This window comes from Gorilla gorilla, chromosome 6, assembly GCF_029281585.2.
Source record: "Gorilla gorilla gorilla isolate KB3781 chromosome 6, NHGRI_mGorGor1-v2.1_pri, whole genome shotgun sequence".
Classification (NCBI taxonomy): Eukaryota; Metazoa; Chordata; class Mammalia; order Primates; family Hominidae; genus Gorilla; species Gorilla gorilla.
In genome coordinates, this window is record NC_073230.2 from 167,697,444 (window position 1) to 167,717,304 (window position 19,861).

General features: G+C 45.6%; 1 protein-coding gene across 2 annotated transcripts in view; it reads right to left on the minus strand.

The window, feature by feature from the left end:
- The window catches only part of ESYT2 (extended synaptotagmin 2), a 104,475-nt gene extending 88,782 nt beyond the window's left edge, over positions 1-15,693 (minus strand). For both annotated transcript variants that reach the window (XM_031007313.3, XM_031007314.3), the window contains exon 1: positions 15,229-15,693. In XM_031007313.3, the coding sequence (XP_030863173.2) occupies positions 15,229-15,558 (330 nt within the window). In that variant the 5' untranslated portion in view covers positions 15,559-15,693. The remainder of the gene's footprint in view (positions 1-15,228) is intronic.
- Positions 15,694-19,861: the final 4,168 nt, after the last annotated feature.

Sequence of the window (19,861 nt, forward strand, 5' to 3'; positions counted from 1 at the left end):
ACTATACATTACTCGTCCTGATTACCCTCACAGATCTAAAACATTTAAAAATATACGTTACTCGTCCCGATTACTCTACAGATGTGAAACATTTAAAAACATATCACAGTCTGGCTGTCACCTCCTAACGTATTTAAGAATGCTAACAGTATATAAACTTAAAACACCCAGAGAAACTCCCACTGGCTAACAAGGTGGTGGCTTATTCACTTGCATTGGTTTTGCTCTTCTGGAAACAGTAACCTGCCACCACCCTGGTGTCTCTGGTGCCTTCTGCAAAGCACAGGTTTTACGGGCTGGGCCCAGCTCCCAGGGCACTGAGTATGACCAGGCGGGTACACCTGACTTGTACTGGGGTGACTGCAGGGTCTCTCAGACCTTAGCTCCTCCTCTGAAGAGCGGAAATGACATACAATTCTCTTGGGGTTGTAAAAATGACTAGATTAGATGGTGCCAAATCCCCAGTTCCTCCCCTACTGCCATCAAGAGAGAGGAGAGAGCAGAGAATGCACGGCAGTGCACAGACCTCACAGGTCAAGGGCTGCCTGTGCTCACCTCTGACATTAGCAGAGCTTGTTTCCTTACCTGTAAAACAAAGGTGGCAGGTTAGCTGTGAGGTTTAAATGACTTCCATGTAAAGAGTTAGAAGAGAGCCTGCAATGAGTGCTAAGCACATTCACCATTTGTTTTCTCATGGGTTTTCTGTTACACTCCTCCGAGTGCAGAGAGGCAGCCCCCTTGTGAAGCTATCCACACGATCTTCCTCCTCTCGCTTGCCTGTCTCCTGTCTCTCCAGGGAGGTGCTGGCTGCTGTTGGGCTGAGTCCTCTTGGAACTTCCTTGGGTTTCTTACACCAACATTAAAGACTGAAGTAATCTCCCACCGCAGCCCCAGCCTCAAACTACTGCTCCTATTGTTCCAGCATCATGTCTACACCCTGGGGTTGTTGTTCACATTCCTGGCTCACTCATCTATCTTCCTTCCTCCCCAAAGCTATTCCCCTGACATTCAGGCACTCCTTCCCCCTCATGCTTAGATGTGTGTCCCCAGTCCCTCTGGATATCCCTGCCAAACGTATCTTGCTAAACCCCCCTTTTAAATTGGGACACATCCCTCTAGTGGATATCTGGATGCTGCCCTGTGTCTAGGGATCAAGCCCAACTCTTCCACTTGTGTAACTTACGGTGCTGCTTCCTGTGGTCACCTCAGTTCCCACAGTTCCTAACCCTTCTTCCCACTGCACAGCTCCTCCTCATCCCACCTCTGAAAGACCACATCCAACCTCAGACACCAGGACTACCGCCAAAAATGGAAAAAAACCTTAGTATTGAATCCAAGATGTGATCAATTATAAGCTGCACCATCACTTTATGTGCCACTAAGAGCACAGTCCACTAACAGTGATGCACCCTTGTAAAATAAATCTGATTTCTGAGATGTTACGGCATGGGGAAAGTGCTGGAACTAAGCCTTCCTGGCTCCTGAATACTCCAAGAAACAGGGTAGTGTGGGAAGCTGAGTAACAGCCCTCAAAAGATGGTCACGTCCTAATCCCTGGAATTTGTGAGTGTCGCTTTATATGGCAAAAAGAACGCTGCAGATGTGGTAAAATGGAGGATCTTCGCTGGTGGAGGACTATCCATAAGGCCCTAAATGCCATCTCCAGTATCCTTAAAAACGGAGGAAGTCCAGCCTGGGCAACACAGTGAGACTCCATCTCTACAAAAAATTTTTAAAATTAGCTAATTAGCTGGGTGTGGTGGTGCAGGCCTGTAGTCCCAGATACTCGAGAGGCTGAAGTGGAAGGGTTGCTTGAGTCCAGGAGGTCGAGACTGCAGTGAGCTACGATCACACAACCACACTCCAGCCTAGGTGCAAACAGCTCACTGCAGCCTCAACCCTTGTCTAAGGAAAAGAAAGAAAACAGGGAGGAACAGAGATTTGACAAAACAGAAAGCAGAATGGCCCCATGAGGATGAAAGCAGTTGCCAGCTCTGAACGGAGAAGGGCCTGCAACCATGGAATGTGGCTGAGAAGCAAGAAAAGCAGGAAAAGCTTCTCCCCAGGAGCCTCCAGAGTGCGCAGCCTGCCCACCCCTCAGTTTTAGCCCAGAGGAACTGATTTCCAACTGCTGGCCTCCCTTAAAAGATAAGAGTGTTGTTTGAAGCCACCAAGTTGATGGCACTTTGTCACAGGCGCCCTAATGCACCAACCATGTCATCCTTTCCCTCCTGCTCCAGTACTGACGTTGACATCTACGGAGCATTTCTTTTAAAACTTTGTTTCACACACAGCACCATTTGTGATTAAGTAAAATCAATTCTTTCTACTAGTTACTGGATAAATTCCAAGATCTTTATATGTGTGAAAAAATAAGTAGGAAGAGTATTGTTACTTTGTATTGGATTATATTTGGAGTTTTGGTTTCAAAATTCTAGCACTCAGATATTAACGTAGACGGTGTTAACAAATTTTAGGCACGCACTTACTAGCCATTTAAAGATTTGTAGCACAAATGAAATAAATTAATGATCTCAGTAGGCAATTCACTTCTAATTGTGTATAAATATCAACACCAGCTTCATATAACATTTTACAAATTGGGTACAAAGTATAAACCAAAAACAAAATTCTAAGCTCCCAACTATCTGAACAGCTCCTCCTCTCTGCCAGGGGCATTCCAAAGTTAACCTGTGAAACTACTTCAGGCAACAATGAGGGGGTGGGGCGTCGGACACACCTCATTACCACAACACAGACTTAAGACTGACAGAACTGACAGAAGAACTGACAGACTCTTTAAGTCTAACAGGAAACATTAACCATCTATTCTCTCTGAAGCCTGCTACCTGGAGGCTTCATCTGTACAATAAAACCTTGGTCTCCACGAGGTAATCCAGACATTCCTTTCTATTGATTCCAGGTCTCTAGACAGTAACTTAACCAATTGCCAATCAGAAAAATCTTTGAGTCCAGCTATGATCTGGAGCACTCCCCACACCAACCTGCTTCCAGGTGTCCCACCTTGCTGAATGAATGTACCCGCTTCCAGCTGTCCCACCTTTCTGAACCAATGTACCTGCTTCCAGGTGTCCCACCTTTCTGAACCAATGTACCCACTTCCAGGTGTCCAACCTTTCTGAACCAATGTACAGCTTACATGTATTGATTGATGTCTTATGTATCCCTAAAACTTACAGGTCAACCCCCTTGGGCAAATGTCTTGAGACTATGTCACCAGCATCCTTTAAACCTGGCAAAATAAAATACTAAATTAATTGAGACTTGTCTCAAATACTTTTGGTTTACAGATTAAACTAAATGCTTTAACAAATATGTAACAAAGTTTCATAAGAAAATGGAAGGTGAAAGTATCATTCAGATTAATAATTTTAGCAATTTGATACTGGTTCTCGAAATGTGAGCAGCATAATCAAAAACTAGCATATAATAGGTACTCCAGTATAATATTTATGGCATGAAGTTAGATAATGTTCTCCCAAATCACTGGATTTATTTTCTACAGATCTACCTTACTCTGGGAAGCTTAAAACATATCAATCCCTCAGACAGGAAACAACTCCACATATAATACACGTTAAAATTAAACTATTACAACTGACCCCGAAATAGGATGGGCACTTTCAAATCCTCACTTTTTAGTCCCTAACCAGCACTTATTCACAAAAGGAAGTTAATGAATATTAGAATAATTAAATGTTATATGTACAAAATGTAAAATTAACTATCATTATCTATGGCATCAGGGTGACTCCTGGAAGTGGAGTCAAGAAAGATTAGCCATGTCCTTGGAACAATATTTGTTTTAAGGAAGATACAGAGCAAATCAAGGCAAGGAAGAGGAGTGACACTGTGGGCTCCTTGGATATTATTTTAGGGATATACAGAGAGGAAGAGAGAGAAAGTGAAATTTTATTTTTTTATTTTTTTTATTTTTTTATTTTTTTTATTATACTTTAAGTTTTAGGGTACATGTGCACATTGTGCAGGTTAGTTACATATGTATACATGTGCCATGCTGGTGCGCTGCACCCACTAACTCGTCATCTAGCATTAGGTATATATCCCAATGCTATCCCTCCCCCCTCCCCGCACCCCACAACAGTCCCCAGAGTGTGATATTCCCCTTCCTGTGTCCATGTGATCTCATTGTTCAATTCCCACCTATGAGTGAGAATATGCGGTGTTTGGTTTTTTGTTCTTGCGATAGTTTACTGAGAATGATGGTTTCCAATTTCATCCATGTCCCTACAAAGGACATGAACTCATCATTTTTTATGGCTGCATAGTATTCCAGGGTGTATATGTGCCACATTTTCTTAATCCAGTCTATCATTGTTGGACATTTGGGTTGGTTCCAAGTCTTTGCTATTGTGAATAATGCAGCAATAAACATACGTGTGCATGTGTCTTTATAGCAGCATGATTTATAGTCCTTTAGGTATATACCCAGTAATGGGATGGCTGGGTCAAATGGTATTTCTAGTTCTAGATCCCTGAGGAATCGCCACACTGACTTCCACAATGGTTGAGAAAGTGAAATTTTACGGCACACATACTTGCAAGTGTTAATAACAACAAAGCATTATGGTAGATAAATTCTTAGCAACAGCGTAAACAAACCACGGTGGAACAGAAACAAAGAAAAACCCCAGGGCTCATCTGTTCCATTTCAGCAGAGGTGGGGGAGGGAGGTGGCAAAGGCCACACCAGGACTTGCCTGCAAGCGGAGCACTGGTCACAGCTGGGCATCTCTGGGCCTGTGACTCAGACGGCTGACCCGAGGACATGCCTCCTTGCCCGCCCATGTCCAGTGTGTTCACTGGCCTCTCCCCGTTCCAGCCTCACAACCACAGCAGAGTCGGGCTCAACCCCCATCAAACCAAAGAGGAAACAAGGTTCTAAGAGTTGGACCTGACTCACCCAAGGGCAGGGAGTTAGGAAGGGGTGGGTCTCAGGGCGCAACCCACACCCACCAGAGCCAGAGCCTGAGCTGTGGGCTCTGCGAGACGGTGGGAGCCTCAAAGCTAACCAGAGGCCGGTGGCCACACCTCAGCACACCCCACAGAAGGGCAGCCCCACTCGCACGGGCCCTGGCCACATGACTGGTCATGTCCAGACAGGGACACCCCAATTCAACAAATCATCACGGGAACCTCAAAGTAGCCATCACTCAATTGTGCTACACGAAACCACGGCAGTTAAAAATACTTGTAACTGTTAGCAAACTTTAATATACCAACACAGCACAGGGGAAGAAAAGCAATCTGAAGCTGTGACTCATTATGGAGGGAATGCTTTCTTCCAAAGGTTATTCAGACAATAAGAGATAGGGATAAATCTTCTGTCTTTTAACATCATACCATGCAAAAACAAACACTGCCTTCCATGGCCAGACTTTTGCTTATAAAATTATCATGTCTAATGAGTTCAAAAATAATTCATATATCCTAGACACAGATCTAATAAATAGCTCTAGTAAATACGTTTTCATAACGTAAAAAGAGCAGAAAATTAAATATCTCAAATTCTATTTTTAACTCTTCTAATTATATCATATCTCACAATCTAGTTTTTCAAATGTCTATCAGACATCATTTAAATAAAGTCTGGTAGTTCCATAAGACAGATGATACTGCAATAGTCAAAGTCATATTTCTAAAGAATAACATAATATCCATAATATAGCATTTAAGAAAGGAGGATACTATACACACCCATATATCCAAACATATCATTAAAACATTAACAAAATCCACGGAAATGTTGCCAATGTAACGTTATCACTAGTTAGTAGAACTGCAGGTAACTTTTTTCTTCTTTATTCTTCTCCAAAGCTTATTCTTCAATGAGCATACTTTCTTCTTTAAATGAGAAAAAATGTTTTTGAAACCTGTCTAGCCATAACATAAGAAATGAAGAAAAATACAACTACATGTTCATTAAATATAGAAAGATAAAGGGGGACTTCACCGTGTAACTGAACAAATTAAAAAAAAGAAACTCAGTTTCAATGACAATTTTACAAGTAATAAAGAAAGCATAATGAAAACCATCATATTAGTATTTCCACATCTGCTGTTGGTGTGGTTATCACTAATTCCAGCACGCAATCACCAAGCACAAAACTGAAGCTGTTATCCGAAAGGACACTGCTGCTGCGACACACAAGTGCACGTGGGATGTGCTTCTTACTTTGTATTGATACTTTCATCTAGACACTGCCGTAATCCATTAAACCCCATCCAATTTATACTTTACTACCAACTACCATTATGGATGGTTTGGTATTATGGATGACCTTTTAAATATATTTTTTCTTGGATTTTAAGAAAGTGAACATGTATTATTTTTACTAAAAGAATGGGGGAGAGTCTAGAGAGATACTAACAAATGGATAAAACATTTCAATTACAAGGAATAAGTTCAAGAGATCTATTGTACAACACTGTAACTACAGTTAGCAACAATATAATATATTCTTGAAAAAGTCACTAAGAGTAGATTTTCTAGTGTTCCACCACAAAAAATGGTAAGCCCGTGACATAATGCATTTGTTAATTAGCTTGATTTAGCACATTCTACAATGTATACATATTTCAAAACATGTTGAACACAATAAAAATAATACTTTTATCAGATAAAAAAATAACAATAGCCAGGTGCAGTGGCTCACGCCTGTATTCCCTCCCAGATCTTTGGGAAGTAGAGGCAGGAGGATCGCTTGAGCCCAGGAGTTCAAGACCAGCCTGGGTAACATGGAGAAACCTCCCTTCTACAAAAAATTTTAAAAATTAGTGAGACATGGTGGCGCATGCCTGTAGCCCAAGCTACTGGGGAGGCTGAGGCGGGAGGGGTGACTGATCCCAGTAGGTTGAGGCTGCAGTGAGCCATGATTGTGCCAGTGCACTCCAGTCTGGGCAACAGAGCGAAACCTTGTGTCAAAAAATAAATAAATAAAAATAATTGAAAAAAACCCACCAATTCACACTATGACTAATGCTAGGATTAAACAGATTTGTTGTGTTATTGCCGGCTAGTAAATTTCTGAGTTTAAGGCCTTGTCTTACACATATTTTGTGTCACTAGCACCTAACACAGTACCTAGAACATAGGAAATGCCTAATAAATGTCTATAAATTCATCAAGACTCATTTTTAATCCTTACATATAAATTGGACTAGTTTCTTAAAATGTGATCCAGGAAAAAATTCACAAAAATAAATAGTTTGCTTTAACAAACATTATAGAACTTTAAAAACAGTTAAGAAAAATAAATGAAGAAAAATTCAGTGACAGGGAGAAAGACTCTGGAAAACCCTCCATAAATAAAACATGCTTTATGGAAAAAATGATCCCATGCAAAAGACAACTACTAACATATTTACCATCTGTGTAAGAACTATGCCCCACCCAATTCCAAAAGAACAGGAGGTGACTCAGTGTTCAAGGAACAATAAGATCATTGAGAGTAAAAGAAGATCGCCTATTTGAAGAAAAGTGCGATGGGTACTCCCAGCTATTACAGTAGTACAGGGCCCAACCATCCAGCAATAATTTTGGCTGTGAGTTTTCTGGTAGCTACAGCAAGAATAGAAGTATACTGCATTACACAGTAGCTTTCCTTTTCTGATTTCACAAGCTTAGATCTGAACACATCACTACTTTCACCCCCATCATGTCCAAACTCTGTCTTAAAAGCACAACAGTAATCCCAGCCACGTCCCCGCATCCTGTAAATCAGAACTGCCCTGAGGGCCTGGGCCAGCCATCCAGAAGGAGCACTTCTACTCCTCCCAGGTCATGGGGACCTGGGCTGGGGTCTAGTGGGACCACTTCCTTTCCTCACTGCTGGGCCCAGAGTAAGTCCCAAGCTGAGTGCAGCCTTCTACCAGGTGGAGGAGTTACAACCCTATCAGAACTTCCGTGCATTTCCCTCCAGATGAGACGGCCCAGAAATCTGCCTTTGCAACTGTCCTCCACACGGCTGCTCGCGCTGTTGCCACTGAACATAAGGCCATGCCCTTCAGTAAGAATAGAATCTCTTCCCTAACATGTCCGTAAATTTGTAACACACCCCCTTACTTACCATCAAGCCCTCCCTGCTCCTTTCTTCTGAACCACCGTGACACTGGAGCCATCACCACAGCCCGCCTCCCAGGTGCTTGTTCTAACTACTCTGAGCAGAGTGTAAATATGAAGACAGGATGGTTTCTTACACTTGTGTTGGCACAATCATCTGCATATAGTGGGTCCTTACATCTCTAAATGAAGAAATAAAATTCCTCTGAGACAGAATCATCATGAAAACTAAAAAAGATAATGACTTGCCAAACCATAACAAAATGCAAGAGACGACAAAAGACCACAATGTATTCTATAATACATGATAAAATTATGTTCTGATAGAATGTACCCAGTATGAAACAAACCAATCCATAAGCTAAACTACTCAAACATATGTGATGATTATATACTGATACCTTGAATCACAGTTAAGACTTTGGAATAACTCACAGAAAAACAGATTTCGGTTTTTTATATTTTTGAAGCATGATTTCTACTGTTATGCAATTAGAATTAATATTTGTTTAAGCCAATACAGTATAGCATCAGTGTTTAAAGGACTATTAGAGGCCCGAGGTGGTGGCTCACACCTGTAATCAGAGCACTTCAGAAGTGCTGAGATGGGAGGATCACTTGAGCCCAGGAGTTTGAGACCAGCCTGGGCAACATGGCAAGACCTCGGCTCTACAACAAATATAAAAAATGTTCAAATTTATAAAATTAAAAAATAAATAAAAATAAAGTAATATTAGAGCTGGGTACAATGATTCACACCTGTAGTCCCAGCCACTCAGGAGGCTGAGGCAGGAGGATCCCTCAAGCCTAGGAGTTCGAGGCCAGCCTGGGGTAACACAGTGAGACTCCAGCTCAAAAAATAAATAAAGTACTATTAGGTTTAAGTTAAAAATATTTACCTAGTTTTTAAAATTCATATACTTAACCCTTTCATTAACTATCCTTTAAAATGTAAATGCCCCCAAACTTAAGTTAGAACAATATTCCTTAAAAACTTTCACAGTTTTAGCTAGAATTCTGTAAGCAAAGGTGTACCCCACTTTGCACTATAACTGACCACCTTTTCATCCATTATTAAAAGAAATTCAGGCCAGGCATGGTGGCTCACGCCTGTAGTCCTAGCACTTTGGGAGGCTGAGGCAGGCGGATTGCCTGAGCTCAGGAGTTCAAGACCAGCCTGGGCAACATGGTGAAACCCTGTCTCCACTATAATACAAAAGAAATTAGCTGGACGTGGCGGTGTGCGCCTGTAGTCCCAGATACTTGGGAGGCTGAGGCAGGAGAATTGCTTGAACCAGCAAGGCGGAGGTTGCAGTGACCCGAGATGGTGCCACTGTGCCCCAGCCTGGGCGACAGAGCGAGACTCTGTCTCAAAAAAAAAAAAAAAAAAAAAAAAGACATTGGATTTTTTTTTTTTTTAGAGACAGACTGTGGCTCTGTCGCCCAGGCTGGAGTGCAGTGGTGCGATCTCAGCTCACTGCAAGCTCCGCCTCCCGGGTTCATGCCATTCTCCTGCCTCAGCCTCCCGAGTAGCTGGGACTACAGGCGCACACCGCCACGCCCGGCTAATTTTTTGTATTTTTAGTAGAGACGGGGTCTCACCGTGTTAGCCAGGATGGTCTCAATCTCCTGACCTCGTGATCCACCTGCCTTGGCCTCCCAAAGAGCAGAGATTACAGGTGTGAGCCACCGCGCCCAGCCCTGATGTCTATATTTTTTAACAGTGCTATTGAGATATAATTCACATACTCGTCAATCCACTCATTTAAAGTATACAGTTTGATGGTTTTTAGTATATTCACAATGTCTACTTCAAGGTTAAAGGCTGTGACCAATGTGGAAATCATGAAAGCCTACAGAAAAGATCATAGGTTCATTAGGTCTAACAATAACACTATTCCACAACTGATCTTCACAGGATGGAAGTTTACATTTATGAATATGTACTTATAAAATATATTATGTTTTAAGTGTATATATCCATATAAACTATTTATATTTCAGTCCTTGCTCTATATCCTCCCATCCTGAAATGTAGAATGATAATAATATTAATCTTAAGTAGAAATTTTACTAAATCCACAACATACAGGCTGATGGATGCATATATCCTAAATTTAAATCTATTTTTTAGCTTAAACTAAAAACCTGATATTTACTGCTTTATTTTTAGCCATCTTGGGGCATTAATGTTCTAACTGAAGGAGGTTCTCAGACCACAGAACTGAAGCAACAACGGTCACATCCTTTCCCTTCTCTGTCTCAGCCGCAGTGTGGGTGTGAACAAGAAACCCAAGCAGTATCCTCATCCTATCTGCAGCTACGATGAGGACTCCAACACTTCCTCAACCACATGACCACTCGGATTCAGGTGCTAAAGAAGCACTTGTTTAAAATAGCTAAATTGTGGCTCCTGAATTAGCTATGCCAACTATTTTCAGTTACAAGTCTTCACAATATTTTATTAAAGTATTAAGTCAATGATTAACACTGAGAATAAAACAAATTTGCCCTTTCTTTACATGAGTTCACAGTGCATTATTTTCTTCTGTTCATTTGGTTCTTAGACTATACATAGCATATTTTTGCTAGAGTTAAATTTTCCTGAACTTCCCAGAAGGGCAATGGGAAGAAAGCTCTCCCCAGAGAAAGTTTGTATACAAAAGTACAGAACAACATAACCAAGGAAGCTAATATGCTTTAATTCTCAATAATCCAAGTATGAGGGTAATAAAAGACCAACTGTCGGAACAGTTAAGTAGTATTATCCATGACAGTATTATCCATGGCAGCCATACAATCAGCATTTATTGGCAATAGTAAAAGCAGGATAGAGTCAGACTTTATCCTATGAAGAGATAATATTTTCAAATAAATAAAAATAGTAATGAAAAATTGCCCTTATTCATCTCTATAAAAACTCTTCCTCACAGCCCTGAGCATGGTGGGATGCAACTGTAATCCCAGCTACTTGGGAGGCTCACGTAGGTGGTTCGCTTGAGCCCAAGAGTTCAAGACCAGCCCGGGGAACACAGCGAGAACCTCCTCTCTTTAAAAAACAAAAAAGGCTGGGCGCCGTGGTTCATGCCTGTAATCCCAGCACTTTGGGAGGCCAAGGCTGGTGGATCACCTGAGGTCAGGAGTTTGAGACCAGCCTGGCCAACACGGTGAAACCCTGTCTCTACTAAAAACACAAAAATTAGCCAGACGTGGTGACGGGTGCCTGTACTCCCAGCTACTTGGGAGGCTGAGGCAGGAGAGTCGCTTAAACCCGGGAGGCAGAAGTTGCGGTGAGCCGAGACCATGCCACTGCCCTTCATCCTGGGCAACAGAGTGAGACTCCATCTCAAAAATAAATAAATAAATGAAATAATAAATAAATAAATCTTCTCTTCTTCACCCAGAGTAGTCTAATTGTAAAGGGGCCCATTAACACAGGGTAGACACTTAAACAACAAAAAGCCCTGTCCTCAATGCATCCAGCCTGCCAGGCCTTTCCCCTAAGCAGTTGGAACATAACTGTTCATGGGAAAATAAGTGAAGAATAACAACACTGTTTATATTAAAGCTGTAGGACCAAACTTACAGAACTATCACAGTTAAGTGAGAGCCATTTGTCACATCCTAATAGCCTCAATCAGGAACAGTACATATAGTTTCTCAAAGTATTAATACTCTTATCCCATTTCCATATCCAGCTTCAGTTTTTACTCAGTAAGAAGAAAAGCTGTCAGTGAATATATACAAAGGTGAGGTGAGGAAATTAGTATCTCCTTAATTCATGTTTTCCTATGTTTCCACTCTGCCATGAATTCACGGTCGTCAGCGACACACTATGAAAACAAGTACAGCCTTTGGGATGTAGAGATACATCTTGTTCAAGGCAAAATACCAGTCCAAAGTTCAGAAACCCCAAGCATCAATGTATGTATGGTAAAAATCAAGGTACTAGTAATATTGGCCAGGCATGGTGGCTCACACCTGTAATCCCCACACTTTAGGAAGTCTAAGTGGGAGGATGCCTGGAGGCCAAAAGTTTGAGACCAGCCTGGACAACACGGTAAGAACTCACCTCTAGAAAAAATAAAAACAAAAACAAATCCAAAGTGCAAGTAATACTGAAATCTTAACTTTTGTTATTCATAGTTTCTTCTATTATTGATGTGCTTTGGCCACCCCCACCACCCCTGCCGCGCAGCAGAATTTCAGGCACACTTCGAGACCATGCAACCTGCTGGTTTTATTATGAAAATAAAGTATATTACACTTTTAATAAATATCACAAAATAGATACATAAGTATAATTTAAAAGATTTTTAAAATCTCTCTAAAACTGTTAACATAATCACTGTCAAGTTTCACGTGAATCCTTCAAGAAGCGTCTTAAGCAACCTAGGCACACTGAAGTTTATACATGTGGGATTATGAGCTCAAGTACAAATTTGGAATAAACAAGTAAAACATTCTGGAGAAAACATAAATTCTTCATGAGGTGAACACCACAGTTCATCAGTTTAAGTCACACAAATTAAAAACTCGAAAAGAATCTTTGGCTAAATTACCTTTGTATTTTTTTTTAAAAAAAGAATTTCAGGCTGGGCGCAGTGGCTCACACCTGTAATCCCAGCACTTTAGGAGGCTGAGGCGGGTGGATCACGAGGTCAAGAGATCGAGACCATCCTGGCCAACATGGTGAAACCCAGTCTCTACTAAAAATACAAAAATTAACTGGGTGTGGTGGTGTGCGCCTGTAGTCCCAGCTATTCGGGAGGCTGAGGCAGGAGAATGGCTTGAACCCGGGAGGCGGAGGTTGCAGTGAGTTGAGATGGCGCCACTGCACTTCAGCCTGGCAACAGAGCGAGATTCCGTCTCAAAAAAAAAAAAAAAAAATTTCAGTTCTTCAATAGGGCAGCAATTTCATCTGTACAGTCTGTGTGGCCGGGCGCGGTGGCTCACGCCTGTAATCCCTGCACTTTGGGAGGCCAAGGCCGGCGGAACACAAGGTCAGGAGTTTGAGACCAGCCTGGCCAACATGGTGAAACCCTGTTTCTACTAAAAATACAAAAATTAGCTGGGCGTGATGGCGCACGCCTGTAATCCCAACTACTCGGGAGGCTGAGGCAGGAGAATCGTTTGAACCCTGGAGGCGGAGGTTGTAGTGAGCCGAGATCACGCCATTGCACTCCAGCCTGGGTAACAGGGAGAGGCTCTGTCTCAAAAAAAAAAAAAAAAAAAAAAAAAAAAGAAAGTCTCTGTTTCACAAAGACTTTTAACAAGCCAATTTGATATTAGCCAATAACCAAGTATCTACGAAAGTCAGCATCATCACTTCCTGCAAATTTCAGCATTGATAACATTGCTGTTTTGGTAATGGATACTAATGGACTCTGTTTTTAGCCACTTTTTAGTATTATGCATCTTAGTGTAATACAGACACAAAACGTCACTTTAAAGTCCTTTTCCATTTCTAAAGTGCACCTCTTCTGTTCTTAGTTTTTCCCACCTCGGTTCCTCTTAACTTCCCTTTTCTACACACCCCTCGGTTTTTCCCGCCGCTAGCTAAAAGCTGCACCATGCCAGTTACCTTGGTTCTCCAAATATGACTCCCTCATGCTCACCACGCATCGGCACAACTGTACATTCCCAAGCTCCTTACGTTATATTCTTACTCCAGTTGCAATATGACGTCAGAAAGTAGCATCTACTACCTTCTTCGTGTCTTGGGCACGCCTCCTTTCTAATTCTTGTTTGCCATCTGTGTCATGCCTTACTTCTCAGGTGTCTCATGACCGGAAACAGGGACTTTTCTCCTCTAAGAGAAAATGACCCTTCCGAAACCCACTGCTGGTCACCTTCACCCCAAAGTTTATATTAAGCCTAATGGAAGAATCATTAACATCCTTTCTTGCAGTGTGAAACTGTGACGCCAAGTCATGGCTAAGAAAGAATTAGGGAATGACAAGAAAAAGATTTGAAGCCAACTCTTCGTGTCTATAGTCCATAAATATATGAGGTAGGGAACTGCCGACTTAAAAAATACCATGACTCTTGCTATTGCTGCAACTCTTCCAAAACTTCCTGCCACACACACACACACATTCACACTGGATTCAGGTCGATCCCACATAAAAATGCTCAGTCTCACAATTATACTTGCAAAAAACTGAAACAATCTTTCAATTATCTAATATCTCCACATCTTTCGAGAGACACTCACTGCCCTTGAAATGCGTCAGAAACAACCAAGACACGAGTGCGTCTTCTCCCCGTAGAAGAAAAAGTTAACTTCTCCCCCACCAGCTGTCATTACGTTTTTTTTTAAAACAGAGAGAAGGAAAAGCTGAAGCCACCCGGAGCATGTCCAGGCCGGCAGGGCGTTGGGAATGAGCACGAGAATCGCGCTGGGCGCTCTGAGAGCAGAACCGGCCGCTCAGGCCCCTAAGGAGACCCGGCGGGCGGCACCAGGAGGAAGCGCGCGCTCCGGGCAGGGCCGCGGCCGAAGAGGGGGCGCCAAGCCCGGTACCTGCCGCTGGCGCTCGGGGTCTGCAGGCCGGGGGAGGGAAGCGGGCTTTGTGAAGAGGGGTCTCCGGGAAAGCCGCGCGGGACGGCGAGGGGAGGCTTCACGAGGGCAGACGCGCCCCGGACCCGGAGCCTGGGCGGGCGGGGAAGCGGAGAAGGGGACGCCCGACTTGGACGGAGGGAGGGCACTGAGCACTCAGGTCTAGGGCGGGAGCGGCGAGCAGCGGGCGGCGGCCCCAGGCGGACAGGTTCGCAGGGAGTGGGCCGGAGGCCGGGGCGGGGCTGGGGTCTGCACTCGCCCTAGCGGGCAGGTCGCCCGCAGGCTGGGAGTCGGGGCCGGGGGGCGGGGCGGGGTCTGCACTCACCTAGGCTGGCAGGTCGCAGGAACCGGCCCGGGGGCCGGGGCTGGGGTCTGCACTCGCCCAGGCGGAAGGCAAGCGCCTGCCTGGACCGGGGTGGGTGGGGGACTACGAAGGCGGGAGCCGGGGCAGGGCTGGGGTCTGCACTCACCCAGGCGGCAGGTCGCGGGGAGGGGAGTGCCTGCCTGGACGAGGGGAGATCGGGACTGGTGGTCAGGGGTCGGGACGGGCAGGAGTCTGCACTCACCCAGGCGGGCAGGTCGCAGGCGCGCACCCCCAGGCGCACGGCGCGCTCCTCGTCTTCCAGCAGCGCCAGCGCGCGGCACAGGCGCAGGGCCTTGAGGCCGCGGCTGCGGCGACACCAGGCGAGCAGCGCGAGCGCGAGGAGAACCCAGCTGAAGCTGAGTCCCAGGTAGCCCAGCGCGTACACGGGCAGCAGCAGCGCGAAGCTCCGCACCAGCTGCGCCAGCAGCCCGGGCAGCTCCACGCTCAGCACGCCCCCGGGGTTCTCCGGCGCCGCGCGGCCCCCAGCCCCGCCGGCGCCCGCCTCCGGGCCCTCGCCCCGGGCGCCGCTCATCGCCCCGCCGTGCCGCGCTGCCCTCCCGGCCGAGGCGGGCTGGGTGCTCGCGCTGATCCCGGGCGGCTCAGCCCCGCGCCAGCGCCCCTCTGAGGGGACGCGGCTCCGCCGCACGCCCGCCTCCGCCCGGGACGGTGGCGTCATCACGCGGGGCGGGAGCGGCGTGGGCCTGGGGCTGGCACGTCACCGGGAGCGGGCGGGGTGGATACTGAGGTCATCGCGCGGGGCGGGCCGTGGGCCGGGTCGGCGACTACTGGGGTGGGCCGGGCAGGCGCACGACGTCATCACGCGAGCGTTGTGTCTCGGCTGGCGGGAGTCGGGGACGGGAAAGGAGAGTGCTCGTTGCGTGGGCTGGGCGTGCCTGCGTCCCCCGGAGCCCCACAGGGCACCCTCCCCACTCGCCTGTGGCCTCGGAGCCCGCGGGCGGTTTTGGCTCGGCGTCGCGCCCCGAGGCGGCTTCCGGGTGCGTGGCTGCGCTCGCCGAGGCCCGGGAAGTTGCCGTCGTCAAACCCAAAGGCTGACCGCCTCTGGGAGCTGCTGGCAAACGTGGGGGTGCGCGGCCGCTGAGCGCAGCCGGGGTGGCGGTGGGATGAGAGGGCGGCGTCCCTGTTTGCGGTAATTTCGCGGCCACGAGGACGGGGGACAGGGCGCCGCCCGCCGGAGGTCGGACGGGCGTCGCTGGCGGGAGTCCTCCAGTATTTTTCGGTGTGAGGTTGCCTAGCCAGTGTGCAAGGTTGTGGCTTTTGCGGAGTCTCTCGGGATGGTCTTGTTATCGGGCATTCCGGCGTGAGAACGCTGCCTCTGGGGCCCTTCCCACCCTGCTTGTCAGGGTTTTAAACACGAACGACTCCGTTGTGACCCTGACAACTCTCACACAGTTCAGTTGGCTTTTAAGATGCCTTTAATCCCAAAAGTCCTCCCTGAGGGGTCTGGTAGTGCCGGGCAAAGACCACCGCAAGCGCCCAAGGGACGCTGTTGACACTCGGGAACTCCACCCCGGGCACCACGCAGCTTCGCCGAGGGTGTTAATATTGTGGCCAACTATGAATAGCTGTTTCAAACGACTAATTTTGGGCCTTGCCTGTGATTCCTGAGGTCACTTTTCAGTTAACTCAAAAACACAACTATTGATCACTTTATTTTCCAGTGAATTCAATCGAGTTAATTATATTTGTTCTGTAGTTTCTTTCAAGGAAACTCCGAGCCAAACAGTAGCAAAGAACATCCTACTTGACTGTTTTTGAGCATATTCAGTGAATTCCAAGGAAATTTTTACTGAATTTGTAACAGAGTAGGGCACTGGCGGGTACTGAATGAATAAACAAATGCCCAGAAGAAGCAGGGTCACCTTTACATAGGAATCTCTCTCCCCTCGTTCTTGCGTCTGCATAATTTTATGTGCATATGTATGTGGAGATTATATCACATAGGTAAAACATTGCAGAGTCTAAACGCTCAACTCCAGGCAAGGGCAGTAAACCCCAAGCAAGGAATGGAAGTGGTTTCCCTTTTCTTACTCTTCACAGTCCCTGGTTTGCTGCAGCAACAAATTATATTATGTAGATTGTAAATATGCAACCGGTTAATGCTCCTAACATCACCTTTCATTCAAAACTAAGCCTCAACACAAAAGCAAGTAATTGCCTTGTTGACACAGAAAGGAGCCTGAGCCTTTCTTTTGCAGCTTTCCTCTACTGGAAGATTGTAGGATCACATCCTACAAAGACTTGCATAAACATAAGCCACGTAAAAAATTCTGTAATCCCAGCACTTTGGGAGGCCGAGGAGGGCAGATCACGAGGTCAGGAGAGCAAGACCATCCTGGCCAACATGGTGAAACCCCGTCTCTACTAAAAATAACAAAAAGTTAGCCGCGCATGGCGACGCGCACCTGGAGTCCCAGCTACTCGGGAGGCTGAGGCAGGAGAATTACTTGAACCCGGGAGGCGGAGGTTGCAGTGAGTCGAAATCGCGCCACTGAACTCCAGCCTGGGCGACAGAGCGAGACTACGTCTCGAGAAAAAAAAAAAAAAAAAATCCTGTGCCATGTGCCATCCAGTGGTTGACCCAAGGATGTAAACTAGATTGAAGAGAAGTTCGCATGTTGCATACCAGTCAGCCCAAGTGTCCTCAGCTTCCCTCTGTGTGAGCCCCGGGTTTCCAGCCCCTCCCTGTGGTTAATTGCCTGCGGAAAGCAGATCCTAAGGCCCTGCCACAGCTCAGTCTTAACAGGTGTCCGGTCTGACTGCAGGTCCAGCTCGGCTCTTAGATTTTTGCTAATATTATACCCCTCAATCTCCTGTGACCTTTCATGACCCCTCCATCCTTTCCTTCTTGTAGACAAGGAAAAGTGCTGCTTTCTCTGGAGTGTCATTCCGAGTGCTCCGGTGCACAGCTGCGAAGTTCCAGCCTTCCTGGTTTCAGAGGAAAGTGCTATCTTGCGCTTAGGTTCAACTCTTCCTGCTTCTGGGTCCTCCCCAACACCTCTAAATATGTCTCGTTATGGAGGGTGGGAGCACGTGCTCTGCATCTCTTCAGTTTGGAGGTTATACCAGCAAATTAAATATACTGGGGACAGTGAAAGCCAGGTTTCTTGCTGTTGGAGAAGGTAAAAACGTGGAAGAGGGAAGGCTAAAAAGAACACTGAGGGATTGGATTGGAACTGGAAGTGGTAGTATGAACTCATTTTTTAAAAATATGTATATACAGATATAAAGATAGCTGTATGTGTGTGCACACATGTGTAGGTATATGTGCATATAAACACAGAAATAGTTTCTAGTTCTGTCTGCTGAGTATCTAGATGCAGTGGTACCCCAGTACCAGTGATCACAGCTAGCCCCCAGATCTTATCTTCTAAATAAGGTTTTCCAACAAAAGGAATCAGGGCTCTTTGGAGAAATGGTTAATTTCAGGGCTGGAGTGGAAGTACAAGATGATCCTGGAATAATTTTGTTGTTCAAGGAAGTGAACAAGTGCTCAAAGATTTGACAGGAGATCAAAGGACATGGAAAGTAGTTGGAGGGAGTTCTTGCTGGTGAAATCTAGGACAATTTGAGCGACAAAACAAAGAATGATATTGGCAGATTACCACTGAGTGAGCAAAATAGAAACGCATGAGTTGAGTCCACACTGATGTAGATCAACAAACCAGTGATGAATGCAGGGAAAATAATAGTGGAGAAGGGGAGGTTCTTCTTTACAGTAGAATGTGAACTCATAAATGGAGAAGGAATTATGAGAATGGAAATAACCATTTACCAATCACTGTAGTGGGGTTGTTGCAGGAGTGAGAATGGAAATAACCATTTACCAATCACTGTAGTGGGGTTGTTGCAGGAGTGAGCTATCAATGGAGGCTCAGGGTGGTAGGTGGAGATTTGATGAGGAATGAGAATGGACATCTTTCTTCAGCATAGTTTTCCATTACAAAGAGGAAAATTGAGACTTTCTGGTGGGAAACACCAGCAGACACCAGCGTGGCCAGGTAATGAGGCACCTGTCACCAGTGGAGAAAAGTTGAAACTGAGTCCCCGTGCATTGTGCTGAGAAGAGCACAGCAGCACGCCTGACACTTTTCTGCCAGAAACCACAGCCTCAGTCTAGCCTAGGGAATATCAGACCCAGAAGGAAGGCCATTCTGTTTTCTTTATTACTGTCATGAGCCAGGAACGGTGGCTCACACTTTGGGAGACTGAGGCAGAAGGATCACTTGAGGCTGGGAGTTCGAGACCAGCCTGGGCAATGTAGTAAGACTCCATCTTTACAAAAAAAAATCTTAAAATTGCCCTGGCATGGTGGCACGAGCCTGTAGTCCCAGCTACTAAGGAGGCTGAGGCAAGAGTATTGCTTGAGCCCAGGAATTCAAGGCTGCAGTGAGCTATGATTGCACCACTGCACTCTAGCCTGAGTGACAGAGGGAAACCCCTTCTCAAATAAATAAATTGTCATAAGAGACAGGATAAGACTAAGAATTGTTCCAGATCATATGAGACTGAAGAGACATAACAACTCCATGCAATGCATGTTCCTGGGAGGCCCCAGACATGGGAAAAGAAGTGTGGGCACAGTTGGTGAAGCTTGGATGGGGTCTATGGGTTGGACAATGTATTGATATTGATTTCTCCACTGGGAAGGTTGTGTAGTGGAGGTGATCCTTGTTTTTAGAGTATTTGGGGGTGCCGTGGTTTGAATGTGTCCCTTCCAAAATTCAGATGTTGAAACTGAATGGCCAAGGCCAGGTGTGGTAGCTCACCGGTAATCCCAGCACTTTGGGAGGCTGAGGCAGGAGGATCGCTTGAGC